At 38.8% G+C, this 17,248-nt stretch overlaps 1 protein-coding gene and 1 pseudogene across 2 annotated transcripts in view; both read right to left on the bottom strand.

Annotated features, from left to right (window-relative positions):
- Nucleotides 1-7,595: 7,595 nt before the first annotated feature.
- LOC101439130 (putative methyltransferase C9orf114) lies at nucleotides 7,596-8,917 on the bottom strand (annotated as a pseudogene).
- A 3,593-nt stretch (nucleotides 8,918-12,510) lies between these two features.
- FOXN2 (forkhead box N2) overlaps nucleotides 12,511-17,248 on the bottom strand; it is a 79,191-nt gene continuing 74,453 nt past the window's right edge. For both annotated transcript variants that reach the window (XM_023588861.2, XM_004458771.4), the window contains exon 6: nucleotides 12,511-16,744. In XM_023588861.2, the coding sequence (XP_023444629.2) occupies nucleotides 16,221-16,744 (524 nt within the window). In that variant the 3' untranslated portion in view covers nucleotides 12,511-16,220. The remainder of the gene's footprint in view (nucleotides 16,745-17,248) is intronic.

Below are 17,248 nucleotides of genomic sequence, written 5' to 3'. Positions count from 1 at the left end.
CTTATTGAATATTATATGACTCTATATATGAGGATCTATATCAGAACTCTCAAGTCAATTCCATTGGTCAGTGTGTCTATCCTTGTGCCAATACCATGCTGTTTTCACTATTGTAGCTAGTTTTGAAAGTCAGGTAGTGTGATCTCCAATTTCATTTTTCTTTTTCAATATGTCTTTGGCTATTCGGGGCCTCTTTCCTTTCCAAATAAATTTCATAGCTAGTTTTTTTAGTTCATTAAAGAATGCTGTGTTGTATTTTATTGGGATTGCATTGAATGTGTAGATCAATTTTGGTAGGATAGACATCTCAATAATATTTAGTCTTCTTATCCATACCAGGGAATATTCTTCCATTTATTTCAGTCTTCTTTGATTTTCTTGAACAGTGTTGTGTAGTTTTCTGTGTATAAGTTTCTTACATCTTTAGTTAAATTTATTCCTAAGTATTTGATTTTTTAATTTACTATTGTAAATGGTTATTTCTTTCTGGATATCCTCCTGAGATTGCTCACTATTGGTGTAAAGAAATGTTACTGATTTTTGTGCATTGATCTTATAACCTGGGACTGTACTGAACTCATCTATGAGTTCTAGAAGCTTTCTTGTAGACTTCTCAGGGTTTTCTATGTATAGGATCATGTCATCTGCAAATAATGAAATTTTGACTTCTTCCTTTTCAATCTGGATGCCTTTTATGTCTGGTTCTTGCCTCAGTGCTCGAGCAAGTACTTCAAGGCAATGTTAAATAGAAGGGGTGATAGTGGGCATCCTTGTCTTATTCCTGATCCTAGAGGGAAAGATTTTAGGATTTCACCATTGTAAATGATGTTGGCTCTGTTTTTTTCACATATACCCTTTATCATGTTCAAAAAATGTCCTTGTATTCTGATCTTTTGCAGTGTTTTTACCAAGGAAAGGTGCTGTATTTTGTCAAATGCTTTTTCTGCATCTATAGATACGATCATGTGATTTTTTTCCTTCCATCTCTTTATATGGTGCATTACATTGATCGATTTTCTTATGTTGAACCATCCTTGCATACCCGGAATGAATCCCACTTGGTCATGGTGTATAATTCATTTAATGTGTTGTTGAATATGATTAGCAAGTATTTTGTTGAGGATTTTTGCATCTAGGTTCACTAGAGAAATTAGTCTGTAATTTTCCTTTCTTGGGGTGTCTTTGTTTGGCTTTGATACTAGGGTAATGTTGGCATCATAGAATGAGTTAAGCAATGTTCCTTCTGTTTCAATTTTTTGGATGAGTTTCAGCAAGATTGGCATTAGTTCTTTCCAGAATGTTTTGTAGAATTCACCTGTGTAGCCATCTGGCCCAGGGCTCTTCTTAGTTGGGGGAGGTTTCCTTTTTTTTTTTTTTAATTTCTGTCTTTTTTTTTTCTTTAACGTTACATTAAAAAAATATGAGGTCCCCATATACCCCCCTCCCCCGAGTTGGGAGGTTTTTAATGACTGATTCTATCTCTTTACTTGTGATTGGTTTGTCAAGATCATCAAATTCTTCTTTTATCAATGTAGGCTGCTTATGCATTTCTAGTAATTTGTCCATTTCCTCTAAATTGTCCTTCTTGTTGGAATATAGCTTTTCAAAGTATCCTCTTATGATAGTCTTTATTTCTGTGGGGTTAGTGGTGTTATTTCCTTTCTCATTTCTTATTTTATGTATTTGCATCTTCTCTCCTTTTTTCTTTGTTAGTCTAGTTAGAGGTTTGCCAATTTTATTGATCTTCTCAAAGAACCAGCTCTTGGTTTTGTTTATTTTTTCAAGTGCTTTCTTATTTTCTATTTCATTTAGTTCTGCTCTGATCTTTGTTCTTTCTTTCTTTCTTCTTCCTTTGGGGTTACTTTGTTGTTTTTTTTTACTAATTCCTCCAAGTGTGCAGTTAGTTCTTCAATTTTTGCTCTTCTTTTTTGATGTAGGAATTCATGGCTATAAGTTTCCCTCTCAGTACTGCTTTTGCTGTATCCCATAAGTTTTGGTATGTTGTGTTATCATTTTCATTAGTTTCAAGGTAGTTATTAATTTCTTTTGAGATTTCCTCCTTGACCCACTGTTTTTCTAAGAGCGTGCTGTTTAATTTCCACATCTTGTTGCAAAATCTGGGCCTCTGGCCCTTGCAGATTTCCAGCTTCACTCCACTGTGGTCAGAGAAATTATTTTGTATGATTTTGATCTTTCTGAATTCATTGAGACTTTCTTTGTGGCCTAGCATATGGTCTATCTTGGAGCATGATCCATGTGCACTTGAGAAAAATGTATATCCTGCTGTATTTGGGTGTAATGTTCTATATATGTCTATTAGGTCCATCTCTTCTGATATACTGTTTAAAGTTTTTGTTTCTTTATTGATTCTCTTTTGAGAAGCTCTGTCCAAAGTTGATAGTGGTGTATTAAAGTCCCCCACTATAATTGTAGAGGCATCTATTCCTTCACTTAGTTTTTCCAGTGTTTGCCTCACATATTTGGAAGCACCCTTGTTAGGAGCATAAATGTTTACGACTGTTCATTCTTGAAAGATTATCCCTTTCACTAATATGTATGTCCATCTTTGTCTCTGATATTAATATAACTACTCCTGCCCTTTTTTTGGTTATTGTTTGCTTGTAAGATTGTTTTTCAGCCATTCACTTTCAACCTCCTTGAATCCCTGGGTCTAAGATGAGTTTCTTTTTTTTTTTTTTTTTTAATTAATTTTTTTTATTGACTTTGTAATAATGTTACATTAAAAATATATATGTGAGGTCCCATTCATCCCCACCCCCCCACCCCCCCTCTCCCCCCCCAACAACACTCGTTTCCATCATCATGACACATCCATTGGATTTGGTAAGTACATCTTTGGGCACCTCTGCACCTTATAGACAATGGTCCACATCATGGCCCCCACTCTCCTCCATTCCATCCAGTGGGCCCTATGAGGATTTACAATGTCCGGTGATTACCTCTGAGGCACCATCCAGGGCAGCTCCATGTCCCAAAGACGCCTCCACCTCTCATCTCTTCCTGCCCTTCCCCATACCCATCGTCCACCATGTCCACTTTTCCCAATTCCATGCCACCTCTTCTATGTGGACATTGGATTGGTTGTGTCCATTGCACCTCTATGTCAAGAGGAGGCTCAGATTCCACATGGATGCTGGATGCAGTCCTCCCATTTTCAGTTGTAATCACTCTAGGCTCCACGGTGTGGTGATTGTCCTTCTTCAACTCCATCTTAGCTGAGTGTGGTAAGTCCAATAAATCAGATTGTAGGTGCTGGAGTCTGTTGAGGCTCAGGACCTGGCTATCACATTGTCGGTCCAGAGATTCAAATCCCCTAAATATAAAAGATGAGTTTCTTGTAGACAACATATAGATGGGTCATATTTCCTTATCCAATCTTCCAATCTGTGTCTCTTAACAGGTGAATTTAATCCATTGACATTCAGTGTTACTACTTTCAAGAAAGTACTTATATTAGCCATATTTTCTTTGGATTTGTGTTTGTCTTATGTTGTTAGATTTTTTCCCCTCTTTTTGTAGTTTTAGTTGTTCTCAAGCACTCCTCCAACTCTGTCTCTCCTGTTTGTTTCTTTCCTCCTGCAGAACTCCCTTTAGTATTTCTTGAAGGGTAGATTTCTTGTTGGCATACTCTCTTAGTTTCTGTTTATCTGTGAATATTTTGAACTCTCCATCATTTCTGAATGCTAGTTTTGCTGGAGAGAGTATTCTTGGTTGGTAATTCTTTTTTTTTAGTACCTTCTTGCCTCCATGGTTTCAGATGAGAGATCACACTTAGTCTTATGGAGCCTCCCTTGTATGTGATGGTTCTCTTTTCTCTTGCTGCTTTTAGTATTTTCTTTTTGTTTCGTGCATTGGATAATTTGACAAGTATATGTCTTGGTGTGGGCCTGTTGGGATTTATGCTATTCGGGGTGCGTTGTGCTTCCTGGACATGTACATCCATCTCCCTCCATAGATTTGGGAAGTTTTCAGCCATTATTTCCTCCAACACCCTTCTATCCCCTTTCCCTTCTCTTCTCCTTCTGGGATGCCTATAATGCATATATTTGTGCATTTTGCATTGTCATTTAGGACCCTGAGTCCCTGCTGGATTTTTTTGATCTTTTTATTGATTAATTCTACTGTCTGTTTGATTTCAGATGTACTGTCTTCCACATCACTAATTCCTTCTTCTGCCTCTTCAAATCTGCTGTTATTTGATAAGAGTGTATTTCTGATTTCTTGGATTGTGCTATTGATCCCCATCATCTCTGTGATCTTTTTGTGCATGATCACAATTTCTTCTGTATGCTCTCCAAGTGTTTTCTTAATATGCTTAATCTCTTCCTTTACTTCATTGAATTGGTCCATGATACATGTTTTGAGAGCTTTAATTACTTGTTCGGTGTTCCACTTCTCTTCCTGGTTTTTAGTTTGTTCATTGTATTGGGCCATGTTTTCCTGATTATTGGTATGGTCTGTAGTTTTTTGTTGCTGTCTGGTCATCATTTTATCTTGTTGGGTTTATTCTGTTATCTTCTTATTCTAGCCTTGGGGTTTAATTAATTGTTGTTTTTGTGTGCAAGTTAAGTCTTCTCTGTCACTATTTTCTTCTTATTCTATTTCTTATTATTGGCTAAGTTCCCTCAAAGGAAAATATTAGGTCCAGAGAAAGCAAAAGGGGTAAGAAAAGAAAAATATAATAGTAGAATTGATAGTGAGTGTTAGCAGAAGAACCATGTGAGATCTAGGAGAATGGATATAGAACTCATGGAAGCTGTGTATAGTTATAACCATAAAAAAGTGGAGTACCTATAATGAGATATTAAACTGAATATGGGGAGGAATATACTATGAATTAAAAGGTCAGTGTGGTCAGGAAAGAGAGAAAAAGAAAAGAGGACAATAACATAAAGCATGAATAAATTATAGAAAACAGATTAGAGGTATTAGAGATAAAAAGTCAGAAATACTGGGGGCTAAACAGAGAGAAGTGGAATGTAAGAGAAACAATAAATGATAGAGGAGAGAATGATGTACAGGAAGGGGATAGTGTTGGTAGCCAAAATCAGTATCACAGAAAAGAGAAAATTGAGGATCAGGAAGCACAACAAATAAGAAATGTTGCCTGCAACATGAATATGAAAAAAGAAAAAAGGGTGGGGGGTGGAGTAAAAAAAAGAGAGAAGGGGAAAAAAAAAAGCAGAGAGAGGGGAGAAAAAAGAAAAAGGAAAAAAAGGGTGGTGGGGGGAATAAAGAAGAAGAAAAAAAGAGAAAACAGACCAACAAAAAAGACCAGACAAGGCCTCAGGCAAAGAATCCTCTTTGCAATTGAATAAACTGCTTAGGAGTCTGGCCTTCCCCCTTTCTCCCTTTCTCACCTCACTTCCTTTTCTCCCAAGGCAGCAGGAAGGCTGTGTGAGGGCTCCTGTAGGAAATTCAAATGGGTCCCTGGTGAACCAATTCACCAGAGAAAATAATGACTCTTAATTTCTTGAGAGCACCCACCCATTGCCAGGAACCCTAAATATGCTATTGGAAGCCTGTAAAGCACGTCCTACTGTCCCTCTCCCTTAGGTGTGCTACAAGGTGGCTGGTTAATTTTCTGACTCCACCTTCTCCCAGACCAAGTTTCCTATCCCAGGGCATTTAGGTAAATTGGGCTCTCTCACCAGACTTGCCTCTTCTCTATTCCTAGGCTCTCCCCAAGTCAGCTAATATCTCTTCCAAACTCAATAAAAAGGGGGGAACCAGAAAATTGCACCTGCACTCCTTGGCCCCTCTGCACCTCCAACCTAGACTCTCCCACTTCTGGAGTTAGTCTGCATCTGGAGCAGTAGGGCAATGCCCGATTTCTGGGAGTGCTGGGCTCAGGAAACAGAGGCCCGGGAGAATGTGGACTTGGGGTATTTAGCATGGGCTGCGTGGGTTCAGAGGACACAGGCTTGGGGTTCATGCATTTGGGGGACACAGGGCTTGGAAACTCCAACCCACGACCGGCAGTTCTCAGTGAACTTTGTGACTCTTAGCCCTAGGGGGAAGGGATTTACCTTCCCATGGCTTCTGCATTCAGTGTTAGAAACTGCACTTCTACCTTGAGCAAACACCAATTCTGCTGCAGTCTCTCCAGATCGATGTCCAGACACCTCCTGCCCTGCAGGTTCCCGAAACACTGCTCCGGTAGGACTCTGTCACCACACAGCTGGTCTTCTGTAAGAGAGCTGACGACGGTGAATTTACTCAGATGCCATCTTGCCCCCTTCCTCTTGTTGTGTTTTAATTTGCAATTCTCTAATTACATATGATGTTGAGCCTCTTTTCATATGCTTCTTTGCCATTTGTGTATCTCCTTTGGTGACATGTCTCTTTAAATTGGCTTTTTTTCTTATTGTTGAGTTTTAAGGATTCTTTGTATAATTTGGGTATGAGTCCTTTATTAGATGTGTTTTGCAAAGATTTTCTCCAAGTCTATGGCATGTCTTTTCAATCTCTTAACAGTGTCTTTTATAGACAAATTTTTAAGTCCAGCTTACCATTTTTTTCTTCAATGGATCATGCTTTTGGTATTGTATCCAAATAGACATCATGAAATCCAAGGTCACCTATGTTTTCTGTCATCTTATAGAAATTTTACAGTTTTGCATCATACATTTATGGAATTTTTGTAGAAGGTATTGTCTGTATCTAGAGTAATTTTTTCTTGCATGTGAATATACAGTTGTTCCAGCACCCATTTGTTGAAAAAGACTATCCATTCTCCATTGAATTGCCTTTTCTGTTCAGTCAAAGATCAGTTGACGATATTTGTGTGGATATATCTCTGAGCTCCCTGTTCTGTTCCATTGATCTATTTGTTTCTTCTTTCACCAGTATCATACTGTCTTGATTATTATAGCACATTTTAAGTTTTGAAATCAGGTAATGTCACTCTTCCAACTTCTTCTTCTTTGGTATTGTGTTGGGTATTCTGCCTCTTTTACCTTTCCATATAAACTTTATTTTTTATTTTTTATTTTATTTTATTTTTTAAAAAGATTTGTTTGTTTGTTTGTTTATTTATTTATTTATTTCTCTCCCCTCCTCCCCCAACCCGGTTGTCGTTCTCTGTGTCTATTTGCTGCGTCTTTTTTGTCCGCTTCTGTTGTTGTCAGCAGCATGGGAATCTGTGTTTCTTTTTGTTGTGTCATCTTGTTGTGTCAGTTCTCCATGCATGCAGCACCATTCCTGGGTGCTTTTTTTCGCGCTGGGTGGCTCTCCTTATGGGGTGCACTCCTTGTACATGGGGCTCTCCTATGCGGGGACGCCCCTGCGTGGCAGGGCACTCCTTGTGTGCATCAGCACTGCGCATGGGCCAGCTCCACACAGGTCAAGGAGACCTGGGGTTTGAACCGTGGACCTCCCATGTGGTAGATGGATGCCCAAACCACTGGGCCAAGCCCGCCACCCTATTTTTTATTTTTTAATGTTTAGAAGGCCTGGTTCTTTCAGCAGTACTTATTGCCACCCACTCTGCCTGGCTCTGGGTTGGGCATGAAGAAATCACCTGAGGGTAAGAGGTAGCCCTTACCCTGGAGAGAGTTTCAGCCTCCTGGGGGAGTCAAGTAGGACAAAGAAGCCTCATACTGAAGGGGCTGACCTGCAGGTTGACAAAAGGTAGAATCTGGGTCAGGGAAGGCTTCCTGGAGGAGGAAGCATTGGGTTGGACCAGACCTCAGGCCCCCTGGGTGCCCTAAAAGAACACCTGTGCCTGGGTGGGTCTGCCCACAGGATGGAGGCTGATGGGGAATCCTACGTGAAGTACCAGGTCATTGGCAAGAACCATGTGACAGTGCCTACACACTTCTTCAAGGTGCTGATCCTGGAGGCAGCAGCTGGGCAGATCGAGCTCCACTCCTACATGGTGCCCAGTGGGCCTGTGGACGAGACGATCCCGCTGGAATGCTTTCTGGTGCCCATCGAGAGCATTGAGTGGGCCTCGGCTGCTCTTCATGCCAAACATCCTAGCACGGGCAGGCAGCCTCAAGGCCATCACTGCTGGCAGCAAGTGAGGGAGGCAGCCTGGTGAGACTGAGGGTAGATGGGAGCTAGCTTGCATTAAAGGTGGTTATTTTTGGAGACAAGTCTTGGCTGTGTCTGTCCCAGGTGACATGTAGGAATTCCTCGCTTCAGTGCTGCTTCTTCAATGTCTTGGGCCAGACAGAACCTTCAGCTGGGCCGGACCACCTGCCTGGGGGAGGCCAGGTTGCAGGGCAGCCAGGGAGATGAGGATGGCTTCCTCAGTGTGGATGGTGCGGCTGCCGTGGCTGGGACAGGTGTTGACATACAGGTCGAAGAGGACACTGGGTTCAGCCACCTCCAGGTTCAGGTCGGGGTCCACTCCAGCTTCTCACCCCTGAAGGCCCCCAAAACCCACGAGGGCATGCCCGAAGCTGGGGAGCTGGGCAGAGGCCCCATCTGAGCCTCACTCTGATGTCCCAATGGTCAGGTCATACCCATCCTTGAAGGGGGCCTCAGCCAACACAGCACTGAGGCAGGAGGCCAGCTGGACAGCATAGCCCCAGTAGAGACCAGCTTTGCTAGGAGGGTCCTGTGATGATACAACTTTTCGACGGGAGGTCTTGCTTTCTGGGAGTAGCTTCTGATTCAGTTATACGGTAACCCAAAGTCCAGGCTCTAAGTTCTGGTCAGTCTTCACCTCCTTCTTCATGCCACAGTTGACAAAGAAGCCGTGGCCCGGCCGGGTGGGCCGGTCCAGCACAGTGCCCTCTAGGAACTCAGACTCCTGCTCCTGACGCATGTGACGGGGGCTATCCAAGGGGTTCACGAGCCCTGCCAACTGCAGATCCTGGTGCTTGGGGAAGAAGGCCTTTCGCAGGTGCTCAGTTCCTTCCACTTCCGCCACTCCGCCCTTCCGCCGTGTTCACCCGGCCAGCAGGGCCGCCCCAGCGCGCTCCGCCATGGTCCGCCGCCCACTGCCCTCCATGTAAGCTCTAGAACCAGTTTGTCCATGTGCACAAAGTTGCGGAAATTTTGATTGGGTTTGCATTGAATCTATAGTTCAAATTGGGAAGAAATGACCTTAACAATACTGTCTTCCTACCTCTGAACCTGGATTGAAAAAAAAAAAAATAGATAAAGGACTGTTGAGATTTGTTCTTTTTTAAAAAAAGCTTTATTTTATTTATCCTCCCCTACCCCCGCTTCATTGTTTGCACTGGCTGTCTGCTGTGTCATTTGTGTGATCATCTTTTTAGGCAGTCCTGGGAAGCCAACCCAGGACCTCTCATGTGGGAGGGAGGTGCCCAATGGCGTGAGCCACCTCTTCTCTGCTTGTTCTGTCTCCTCACTGTGTCCGCTCACCACACCAGCCCTGCAAGCCAGTCGTGTCTGTTCGCTGTCTTGCTCATCTTCTTTAGGGGGCACCAGAAACGGAACCCAGGCCTCTCATGTGATAGGTGGGTGCCCACCTGCTTGAGCCACGTCTGCTTCCCTCTATTTCTTCTTGATTCAGTTTTGGTAATTTTTCTATTAAGAAATTAATTTATTTCATTTAAGTTCTGGATTTATTGGTATAAAGGTTGTTCCCAATGTTTTATTATCTTTCAATGTCTGTAGAATCTGTCCTCATGTCTCTTTCTTTTTCCTATGTGGTTGTGTCATCTTTTTGGTGTGTTGCTTCGCTGCGAGGGGGCCTGCGCTTCCCCACGCCATGCAGGACTGGGATGCCTTTTTTTTTTTTTTTCACCAGGAGGTTCCAGGGATCAAATCCAGGTCTTCCATGTGATAAATGGGAACTCAATTGCTTGAGCCACAGCTGCTTCCCATCATGTCTCATTAAGTCATCCCTGATTTTGGTGATACGCCCTCTTCCCCCTGCCCCCTCCACTAATCAATCTGTGTAGAGGTATATAACATATTTATCTTATAAAAACTGTTGTTTCATACATTTTGTACAGTTTTCTAGTTGTTCATGGAGAAGCTTAGTCCTCCATTATGGCTGCAAGTCATTATAGTGATATTTTTAACTGTGTAACACCTTCAATGGCCTCCCTATGTTCTTAAAATAAAAGCCCAAATTTTTAAACTTGACTTCAATGTCATTGCAAGAACTGGCCCCCTTTTTGCCTTGTAGCCACAGTAGATTTTAATTCATTTCACTGAAAACTGCATGTTTCCTCCTTCCACAGGGATCTTGGTGAATGCTACCACCCCTACCTAGAACAATTCACATGCTTCCTTCCCAAATTAACATCTCTGCTTCTTTCAGATTTCAGTTTAAGTCACCTTACGGTAGCCTTTCCTAGAACTTCAGATTAGATATGTTACATGTTCTCATAGTCCCCATATAGTTTTCTTTCATGGCAATTACAATTCATAATTGCAGTTTTACTTTTATATGCAAGGGATCATTTATATTTGCTCACTAGGGGCACACTGTATTTCCAACACCGAAAGCACAATGCTTGGGACTAGGCACGCAAACCCTTAGTGAAATGATACTCAGCTCGTTAAGGGGGAGGAACTTTTCTCCAGTCTTCTCCAATATACAAGATTATATGAATTTAGTTCCATTCCAGAGTGCTTTAACCTGGTTGCATTCTTAACTCCTTTTTCCCGGTAGACAGCAATTTTGCTTTAGTTTCTTAAATCTTCCCTAAATGAATACTACTTTCAACAATCTTTCTCTTTTCTATCCAGCTCCCAGTCTCCTTTTACTAAGCTTTCCCAGAAATGACTTAATACAAGTATTTTATTGAACCAAAATCTTGAGGGTGAGGAAAAACTGTAATTGAAGTAAACTGACAAAAATTTTGTCACTTTCAGTTAAGGAGGGATTGTTATCCACTATATTCTAAGCTAAATCAGGCGGGTTTTTTTGGTTTGTTCTTTTAAAAGATTTTATTTAATTTTTTCTCTCCCTTTCTGCCCCAGTGTCTGCTCTGTATCCATTTGCTGTGTGTTCGTCTGTGTCCACTTGCAGTCTTGTCATGTAGCACCAGGAAACTATCACTTGCTGTGTCATCTTGCTGTGTCAGCTCTCCATGTGTGCGGCACCACTCCCGGGTGGGCATTTTGTGCGGGGTGGCTCTCCTTGTGGGGTGCACTACTTGCGTGTGGGGCACCCCTATGTGGGAACACCCTTATGGCATGGCACTCCTTGCACACGGCAGGACTGTGCATGGGCCAGCTCAACACATGGGTCAGGAGGCCCTGGGTATCAAACCCTGGACCCTCCATATGGTAGGTGGATGCTCTATCAGTTGAGTCACAACAGCTTCCCTAAATAAAGTTTTATAACTTGTCTTGAAGTTCACTGGAAAATGCTTCTACTTTGCAAACATTTGTAAACAAACTTTAGGAACACAAACTGCTCTTAAATATAGTAATTGAATTATCTCTACATACAGAAGTTGTTAGCACATGACTACTTGTCACTCGACAGCTTCAGGCTTCAACTTTCATGAAGCATAATGACAAAATCGGTATTCTTAAAAATCAAATTTTCATTCTTAAAGATTTTCATCAATTTAAGTTTGTAGTTTTTGCTAGTTTTACTTCTAATTTGTGAAAATTTACAATGGTGATAGATTATGTACCCCAGAAAAAAATGTTCTTAATCTTAATCCATTCCTGTGGGTGTGAATTCCTATTATTTGAGGCTTTACGAAGAGAAATTCACACAGAGAAATGGAAGGTGGAAGCCAACAGAACCCAAGGAGAAAGGAGAGGACACCACCAGTGACAGGAAGGTCAAAGAACTCAAAGACTGCTGGCCAGCCAGAACACTACCAATCCTTGCATCTGAAACCCTAAGCCGATCAGGTCCTATTACGTCAACCCATTGTACGGTATTTGTCACAGTAGCTGAGAAATTTAAGGTGATAACTATCAAGTTAGTATGTCCTGAAATTCTTGAGGAAAATGCCGAATGCATTATTAACCCATATTTTAATAAGGGAGTTTCTTCCTAAAATATGTATTTCTTTCCTCTTCAGAGCTAGTTTGAGCTAAAAACTGGTGACTGCACAATAGTGACAGTAAGTCCTTTAAGGAACAAATATGACTCCTAAATTGTTATATTTTTAAATGAGTGTTGTGCTTGAAAGGAATGCCTTGGAAGGAATGGGGGCAGAAAGAGAGCAGTGGTAGTTTAAAATCAGTATGCTGCCTCATTTGACTTATTTTAAATAACTCTGTGTAGAAAATACTATTTAAATTACCAGCCCAGAGCTTAAGGGGGGATACAAATAGAAAAAGTTCAATTTAGGAAACTTAAGGAAGAGGATCATTTCCTTAATGACTTTGGCGTACAGTGTTTGAGGTGACATGTAAAAACAAGGAAAAACAACACTTTCAAAAATGAAACAGATTTCTAAAAATTCTGAAATTTAAATATTTTTCATTTGCATGACTCCAACTTTGTAACACTGCAATGGAGAGTATGTGTATATAGGAATATGAGCCACCTACATCTACTTTACTTCCCCAAAGAACAAAAGAATACAAAAATGTTATAAAACAAAGTTTATTCTGCAATACTTTATCATAATGAATTGCATCTCTTTGGTAAAAATAAACTTTATAAACATTTTAATAATCAGAGATTAGGAAAAAATCTAAACATTTGAAAGATGCTTTTAATATGAGCAAAAAAGACTGGCAACTGATAAGTGGTTCCCTCATGGCTGGGTCATCTACTGGCAGTTACAACTCAAACTCAGGACAACTTTTAGCTACATCAGAAAAGAGGATAAGGAAACAGTTTAATGACTCAAATGTCTTGCACTTAAAAATAAATAATACTTACAATGAATTGGCAATTATACATTTTATACACTATATGATGGCAACATAATACTTTAAAATTAAGCACTTAGTTTAAAAAGAAATGTACAACAATTTAAAAACAAAGTTTTGGCAATGGCCCTGGCAGTTAGATACAAAGAATGTGCTTTAAGAAAAAATGGCAGGTGTAACATTAAAATACTCTATGTTCCCTTTCAATAAATATTTTGACTACATGGTTAACATACTGAAGTAAACTTTGTTTTAATCAAAGCTTACAACACATTCCAACCTAACAAAAACCATAAAATATGTGCAAACCAGAAAGCCTCAAAATTTCATAATGAAATGATATGGTCTCCACAAAAGGTTAAGTTACTGCAGTATTTAAGACGATAGTCTCTACAGTTTTGTGAAGTATTCACATCTGCTGCTTAAATTGCTGAGAAAGGCCTCCTGGTTTACCATGACACATACATTCTTTCCTTAACACTTCTCTAGCATTGAATCCGTGCTAACATAAATTCAACTGACCATCTAGCATGAACCCTTTATGTAATGCCTTAGAAAATAACAAAAGAAAAAAAATTTATATATGTAAACTCTAATATATACAAAGGAATCTAAATTACGAGACATCATGCTGGCTATAAGGAGGGAAGAAAGGCTCAAAGGTGGAAAAAAGGAGGTGGTTCACCAATAGTTAGCTTGTCCATGAAATACAGGTTTTCTTTTTCTGAATTTCAAAAGTAAAACAAAATGTTAACTAATTTAGTAATATATTGCACAAATAAATTTCAAAAATATATATCCAAAAACACTGATTCTACTTGATGTGTGACAGATGAAGACTAATTGTGCTGAGTCAAATCTTTTACTAGGGATCTATTATGAACTGGAATCAGCTGCAACACAATTTATTGACATAAGGAAAATTATGTTCACTCAAATCAGTTTTAAAATATGTTGGGAAATCCCATATATAGCCTCTCCAGAGTTTCTAAGTCATTTTTATTGTAGTAAATGTTATTAATATATTATTGGAAATACAATTTCCAGTCCATAGGCCTTAGAATGACTCTTTAATTGGGTGGTAATCAGCCATGTTTCTCACCATTTTTGAGAAATGGGATCATAATTTTTAAGAAAGTAAAAATAGGGGATATGGATTGTGTAATTACAAAGGTTCTTCCCCTTTGGAAGTATCTGTCTTGGTATATTAGCAAACAGTCAAGGACTGAATTGTGTAGAAGTAAGTATAAAATAGCATGTACCTTCCTCCTATTAGCTTTTGGTGCACAAGTGTTTATCCTCCTTGTTGTTGATGAAGCCAATTGAAATATTTTTATTTGTAATAAGGTACATAAAGAAGAAAAGAAAAGCAAGGAATTTAAAGAGTAATTATTACTTACATTAAGACAAAATAATTTTGAAGATCCCTTTTAACAGCTGGGAGTGACTCCCCTATTCTTATCTCTGATCATTTTCCTTTATTTGTAAGAATTACCTAACAGACAAGAACCAGGGAGAATATCTGTGGTACAGAATTTCAACAGAATAAAATAAATTGGAACCGGATCAATGAAACACTGTTATTAAAGTCTATGCAAGGGACATGGTAAAGAACTTAGAATAACTGCAAAAACCTCATTCCTGCATGCTTAAGGATTATTTTTCATTATCAACTATTACTAAACTTTAACAGCACCATTTATTAATGTGGGTATGAAACAGAACAGAGAACATTAATGTTATCCCTGACTTGAAGTCTTGTCAATTGAAACAGATACTTCGTTTTTCTATCATGCCTCTCATTTTATAGTTTTACCCAAGTAAAATTTTGAAGTAAAATATGAGTATTTCTTGCCCCCCTTGCCCCCCAAAAATCCAAGAAAATACTTTTTGGTTCTAGAAACAGATGAATGCAGCAAACCAATATTATGAACCTGATTCTGTGTACGGGTATGTAGAGATTTAGGAAATTACCAGAAAAAAACCAAACAAGGTTATTGTCTATGAAACAGAATGTAGCACGAGGTATGACTGAACTTTCAGAAACTTGCTTCCATCACTGTAGGAAAAAATATATAATAATTGTTTAGTTTTACTAATACTCCTTATTCTTTCCAAATAATATAGGGAAACTATTCAAATGAAACTATGAAAACATGTTTTGCACAAGCAGATTTTTTCAAATACTTAAAACACCTTAGTCAATGCACTTTTCAAACAGTAATACACAATCTTTTAAAAGGATTAATGGCACATATATAGGTGTTATACTGTCCACTTCCCCAAAACAATGTATTGTATATGATTTACTTTTATATGCATTTTGAAATCCATAAAGGTATTTGTCTTTACAGTTTTGTTAAATCCTTTGTAATTAGGTATACATACAAATTTAATTCATACAAAGCTTGGACAGAAGTTTTTTCCTAAATGAACTACTTTTATTTATGAGGACATAAGTATTAATAATAAGCATTCAAAATGTTTATCTTAGCTTATACTCCATTCCTATTATAAGATTCTCAGAATGCAGTATATTTACCAAGCAAATGAAAGATTCTGTTATTGCAAAAATGTGTCAAAATGGGTGTTACTCCATAACACACTCTATGGCTATCTCCTTTCATTGGATAGTTTTTATTGACAATGACAGCCAGTGGCTAAAACAAAACAATGGAGGCAAAGCACTCTGGGAAAGAAGAACAAAGGGCCCCAATAAATGCTATGTAATATTCGTGAAGTAAAAAAATTTCAAAGGTAACATTGTAATAGGAATTTCAGTGGTCTTGATAAAAATTATACCACAAAATTGCATTTTCTCAGTCTTAGAACTCTGTTGTATTCTAATTCTATGTAAACAAAAAGAACTTTCTAGACATCTAAGATTTTTTCCAATTTATATTTGACTTTGTTCAGGCAATTAAAAATAATTAAAAACAAAAACTAAGAAAAAATAAAAATCCAAATCTTATCCTACTGGATTGTGTATGCTGGGATTATTTGAGAAAGATATCAGCAAAAATTTAGCTGGATCAGTGACTATCATCAATTATAGATTGGAAAAATAAAACGAAAAAAGTTAGAGTTGCAAATTCTCACATTTTGACATATTGATGAAAGATCTTTTTTTACAATTTTAAGACAGCCTGGGGATTTTCTTATATAAAAAGTTCCAAATCTTGGAGACATTTATCACAAAAAGTATGCTCTTAGGACTTCACATCATATGTTTATGATTGGGCATGATCCCAACAGCAATTATGTCATAAAAATAAAACAAAAATGTTTTGAAAGAAAAAAGTAATTAGCACCCCTCCCCCATCCCAAAATGAAAGAAGTCCATTATGGCTTTGATATCCCTGGTAAAGAATAATGTAGAAGAATATTGCCACACTTCAAATAATTTCACCAAGAAAGTATTTCTATTTTTTTCTCTGCTTTTGACTTTGTATCTTTGCAGTACTTATTAGAGAACCCAGACATGTACGAATTCCAGCAAGGTGGAGCAGAGATCCAGCTGCCTCTTTGAGCTCCTCATCAATTTCTTGACATGACTGTTTCCGCATCTTTTTGCCTGGCTGCCCTTTTTCAGAGGTATCTGCACAAGCCTGTGATGCGTAGCCACTGTCTCCAAGAGGATCATCTTCATAATCAATGTCTGTATCTTCTTCACTATGAAATCCTTCACTGCCATCACTTCCCACATGGCTACTCTTTGGGATAAATTCATACACCTCATCCACAGACGACAGGGAAGACACACTAGACCTGGATGCGCAACGCTGTGCAGCCATGCTGTTTGCACTGTAGTTGTGATCTTCCTTTGGATCAATGCTGGTGGCTAAAGAATCACTATCTTGTAAATGCACGGCACTGGGATGATTAAATGCATTGCCATAACTCCTCTTCTTTTGCAGTGCTGTTTTAAGAGGAAGAGGCTTCTCACCTGTGGAAAATAAATCTTCCATCAATGGCATGTGATTACAAAAACCAACAGGCCACTTAAAACTACTCTATCACCCCATGCTGTAAATGCTTTAGATTAGTAATACTTTGCAGGATTTTTCTTAGTTACACAGATCATACTATTCTGTAAGCATTAATCTGACATCTTTTAAAACCATGTAACAATATGTCTTGACGTTCTCATGGAGAACATATTTAAAACTGCTGCACTGAAAGCCTCAGTATGAATGTGCCACTGTTCAGTTAACCATATGCTTCTTGATATTTAGATTGTTCCCAGTTTTTCACTAGAATAATGCTGTAATGAAAATCTATTTTGATGCCTTTTCTCACACATACAAATCTTTTTCTAAGACAGATACCAAGAAGTAGAATTGCTAAGCAAAAGATATATACACTTAAAATTATAATTGGTACTTTAAAATTTTCCTCCAAAATGCCCGTACAAATTTACACCCAAACAGTGTCTATAACCATACCCAGT

Source organism: Dasypus novemcinctus, chromosome 17 (assembly GCF_030445035.2).
Source record: "Dasypus novemcinctus isolate mDasNov1 chromosome 17, mDasNov1.1.hap2, whole genome shotgun sequence".
Taxonomy (NCBI): domain Eukaryota; kingdom Metazoa; phylum Chordata; class Mammalia; order Cingulata; family Dasypodidae; genus Dasypus; species Dasypus novemcinctus.
This window is presented reverse-complemented; position numbering and strand designations above follow the sequence as displayed.